General features: G+C 37.2%; 1 protein-coding gene across 1 annotated transcript; it reads left to right on the forward strand.

The window, feature by feature from the left end:
- Window positions 1-503: 503 nt before the first annotated feature.
- LOC120270100 (beta-glucuronosyltransferase GlcAT14A-like) lies at window positions 504-3,574 on the forward strand. The gene is given in 5 exon segments (XM_039277116.1): window positions 504-1,062; window positions 1,496-1,571; window positions 1,658-1,773; window positions 2,945-3,177; window positions 3,179-3,574. Coding segments are annotated over 5 exon segments (1,233 nt in total). The 5' UTR covers window positions 504-536; the 3' UTR covers window positions 3,461-3,574.
- The last annotated feature ends 1,318 nt before the right edge of the window (window positions 3,575-4,892 follow it).

A 4,892-nucleotide genomic window follows, 5' to 3' on the forward strand; every position in this document is an offset into this window, starting at 1 on the left:
CGGCTTCACAACGGAGTTTTTAAAATTTTGTGAGAAATTTTGAGGGTTATATATATATATGATATAATATAATTAAACAACTCATACTATAGAAATTATTTTATATCTTGGATTTCAAAAGTTCATGGACATTTATTGTATAAATAATTAGATATAATTAATAGTTTTTTAATTATTAATATTATAAGTAATATAAATAAAAATTTAAATATTATAAAAAATTAAAATTATTCATTGAAATGCTCTCGAAAATTGTTTCATTAAAATACTCTCAAAGTATACATTTATTTTAATAATATGTATAAATATATATGTATAGATGTATAGATACTACATGTAACGTAAATATAATTTTTATTTTTATTTTTAAAAAATTGTCTATTTTATTTTTTTAAAGAAAAAAAAATGGGAATGGGCCATCACCTTCTAAACTGCAATTATTTATTTAATCGAGGGTCTATTTGTTAAATGTTTGTCTTCAAAAACCGAGCGAAAAAAAAAAGAGAAGCAGCGAAGCAAAGAGCTCCGGCGAGATAATGCAGCCGATCGCCGCCGCCCAGCACCACCTTCCGGCGAAGGACCCCCGTCTCAACCTCTACGGCCCTATCCTCCTCCTTCTCGCCGCCATCCTCCTCCTCCTCTCCCTCTCCTTCTCCTCCTCCCCTTCTCCCTCTCCATCCCGATCCAATCCTCTCCCAATCTCCTCCTCTCCTCCTCCCCCTTCCTTGGCCTACCTCCTCTCCGGCTCCGACGGTGACGCATCCCGTCTCCTTCGCCTTCTCCACGCCGTATACCACCCCAGGAACCTCTACGTCCTCCACCTCGACCTCGCCGCTTCGCGGGACCAGCGCCTTCGCCTTGCTCGCTCCGTTCAATCCGTCCCCACCTTTCGCCGTCATGGCAATGTCCATGTCATTGGCCGCCCTGGCCGCGCTGATCCCCGTGGTTCCTCCACTATCGCTGTCGTCCTTCACGGCGCCGCGCTTCTCCTCCGGATCTCGGATGGGTGGAGCTGGTTTCTCAATCTTCATGCCTCTGACTACCCTCTCGTCTCTCAGGATGGTATGATTCGTTCAAAGTTGCTGATTTTCTTGTCTAGATCTGAGAATCGAGAGACTATGTTTGCACTTTAATATCCAGATGTTTTCTTGTTGGGAATGCTTCATCTTTTGGCATTGGTGTGAGAGTACATTGAACAAGATGATCTTTTTCATGGTTTTATGATTGCTTTATTTTTGTGATTTTTGGCATACTTCATCATGAATTGAAACTCTGTTTTTTAGCTTAGATTTGAGAATCATGAATAAAAAGAAATATAGAAATGATTCTAATCTTGACCTCACTTTAACTACTTCAGTGTTTGATCACAAAATACCTATTTTTCTTGGTTGGGTGAAGTGAATCTTTGTCCAGCTGAGATAATTGAATGTGTGTTTTTCTCTTCATTGAATTAGTCATGCCTATATTTTTGCCTTTTCTGTGGGATTTTGGGCAGATCTTCTTCATGTTTTCTCTGTCCTGCCGGAAGATCTAAATTTTGTTCAGCACACCAGTAACCTTACTTGGCGAGAGTACATGCTTTCACTCACACTTCTTTTGATTTTGATACTCATTCATATATGATGACAGGACACTAAATTTTTGGCCTCTGCTGCAGAACTCATCGATTGAAGCCAATTATTGTGGATCCTGGTCTTCATCTTTCATCAAAGGCGGATGTGTTTTATACTTCAGAGAAGCGGCAGTTACCAAATGCCTTCAGAGTATTCACAGGTCAGTATTGAGTTCGATTTAGTACTGTGTTTGGACAATTTCAATCTCATATGCTGCTGGGAAAGAGAATGGGACACTGAACATGATTAGTTTTAGTATTGTGTTTAGACAAAGTTTAATAAACATGATTTACATGCATGTCAAACTGCCAAACTTCATCTTATGAAAAAAGAAAGTAATGCAAAAACAAATGAAGATGTCATTAACAAAATGTCACTTTAATCCAAGTCATGGTATTGGCCATGTAACAAAATTTTTCTGAATTTAAAATGAACAAATGACTTCTGGATGATTATTCTCATACAAATTAGAAACTGTATGTTGCATGGCATTTAAAGAGTGTACGAAACTAGTTGGTTAGACGGGGTGCTACCAAGGATTTGGTCTTTTCATTTGTTTGTTTCTACTAAAAATGGTTTTTTCTGGTTTCCATTCACAGAGTGCTTCAACTGTACAGTTTAAACCTAGGTTGCATCAAGTGAACCAGTTATACATTTCATTTTTTCCAACTATAGGTACAACTTTTATTGAAAATATCTTTAGAAAGGAAAGGAATATCTGATCTTGATATGTTATAAGAAAAGGAAAAAATATACATTTAAATTATTATACTATAATTTTTAAATTGCCTATTTTAGAGATTTGACTTGACAAGTCTAATGCCTAAATATATGCATTGCTTCTCTGTTATCCAATAGTTTTTCTCACATTTCTACTCATCCCTATACCTTTTAGATTGTTTTTGCTCTCTCCTTTACTTTCCTTCTCTCACCTCTTCATCACCTACAATTCCTACTTCAGCGCTTGTCTGGTCTTTTCTTTTATCTTCTCTATTGCCCTATGACTTTGCCATTGAATTCAGCATCTTAAACACTATTTTTTGCCGTCCTCATCGAGGCAATAATTTCCGAAGTAATGCCAAAAAACATAGGTGAGTGGTTGAGGTTGAGGTTGGGGTTTGGGGCCTCTTATGTTAATTATTTGGTTGAGGGTTGTTAGGTTAAGAGAGTAGATGGTGTTGAGAAGAGATGAGCATGGTCAAATGTGGGTCAAACTGTTTGACATAATGGAAACAAAAGAATATGAAATGAACTAAAATTTGAAATTCAGATGATATGCATGAAATTATGAATCTCTCTGGGATAAATAATTCTTGATATGTCTTTTGCAGGTTCCGCATCAGTAATTCTCAGTCGAAAATTTATAGAGCACTGCATCTTGGGTACTGATAATTTGCCGAGAACCCTTCTTATGTACTATGCAAACACACCTTCATCACACAGGAACTATTTCCAGACGGTCCTCTGCAACTCCCCTGCATTCAACAGGACGATTGTGAACCACCACCTACATTATGAAATATGGGATACACCGCCGAAAAGGGACCCGAGGATGTTGAACTTGAAAAGACTATGAGAATATGACACAGAGTGGTGCAGCCTTTGCCACACAAATTCCAAAAGATGATCCGGTTCTCAAACGAATTGATGAGGAGGTTCTAAATCGTGCACCCGGTCGGATAACACCGGGAGGCTGGTGTTTAGGTATTGGTGACACTGATCCATGCTCGGTTTCAGGAAATTCAGATATCGTGAGACCCAGTTTAAGAGCGGTGAACCTTACGAAAACTATTGAAGTTCTACTTTCTGATGGAAAATTTCTTTCTAATCAATGTATATGGGAATGATATGTTTACACTGGATACATCCACTCTGATCAAATTTTGGTTATCTTATTCTTGTAACTTTTTGTAGCTAATTTCAATAAATTGTATTGTGTGTGTTTGATGTTACGGTTACTTCTCATCGGTTGTTATCCGTTGGGGCGTTCATTTCACTGTAAGTGAGGAAAAGTCAGAAAGTGAGGGAAGTGACTTCCCTGAAGTAGGGGAAGTGATATCACTTCCAGGATTTTTCTATTCATTTGTCAGAAAGTGAGAATAGATCCGAAGGATTTAGGTGTTGGATGAAGTTTTATGAGTTCAAAAAAGACTTTAGAAATGAAAAGAAGTTAGTTTTTATAGATTGACTCAATTTTCCCCACTTTAGTTAAAAAAATATTAAAATGGGTTTAGTTTAAAATCCACTTCAGTCGGAAGTGGGGGAAGTAGCACTTTCCTCACTTCAGCACAAATGAACACCAGAAATGAGGGAAAGTCAGACCACTTTTCCTCACTTCCCCCATTTTCCATGAAATGAATGCCCTCTATGTTGTTTTGAATTCGATATCTCACCTGCTGTAGTTTGATAAACTTGGTTAAGCCATTCTTTTTCTGTCGAACATCTGAGATGTTTTACCTCAAAACATTTTCAGAGAAATATAATAAAACTTTAGTATTGAACAAAACCTACAGGTTTCTGATGATCTGGTGTAATTTACAAATGAAACAGATCAAATGTTTACTTTCAGACTCCCAGATACTCAAACAGAAAACTTTCGATGTTCACGGAACAAGTCCTTGCACATCAACTGCATGCGTTCGACTCTGCAAACTTTGAGACGAAGTTTCCGGTTTATGGTTCAGTTGTTCGTCTCCTCAAAAGATCCTACATTGTTGAACTTGTATCTATCCTCTCTGAGCTCAAGAACAACAACTGCAAATCAATGAAATTTCACAAGGATTAGATCACTGTCTGTATATGTTCTTAAAAACATGTACTACTGTCATGCATATACTTACAATGAGAATCTGTGCTTATCCAGTGACCAGTTCTCTTGCTGTAATCTTCCTTTTTTGATTGTAAATTATCAGGAGGGTCCTGTAAATTTCTAGATGATACTGATGATGAAGAGAAAGTTGATGAAGATGTTGAACAACTTCCAATGTCCCATCTAGAGCTAGTCTTACTTGATCTTGTGCTTGAATAATCAGATGGTGCCTTTAATTCAGCAGTAGTACCTCTGCTCTCATTTTTAGATTCCTTCAATCAAAAATGAACTCATCTTCAGAAATAAATTCAACTAATTGTACTTCATGCATGATTTTTATTAATGTATATATATTTAATTATATATAATCTCACCTTCCATCCTTTGTTTCCTTCCTTGTGAGACTTAGAAGTTGCAGCCCATTTCAAGAGCTCCTTCATCTTCGAAACCGGCTTTTTTCTCTCGCCATT

Source organism: Dioscorea cayenensis, chromosome 2 (genome assembly GCF_009730915.1).
Source record: "Dioscorea cayenensis subsp. rotundata cultivar TDr96_F1 chromosome 2, TDr96_F1_v2_PseudoChromosome.rev07_lg8_w22 25.fasta, whole genome shotgun sequence".
Taxonomy (NCBI): domain Eukaryota; kingdom Viridiplantae; phylum Streptophyta; class Magnoliopsida; order Dioscoreales; family Dioscoreaceae; genus Dioscorea; species Dioscorea cayenensis.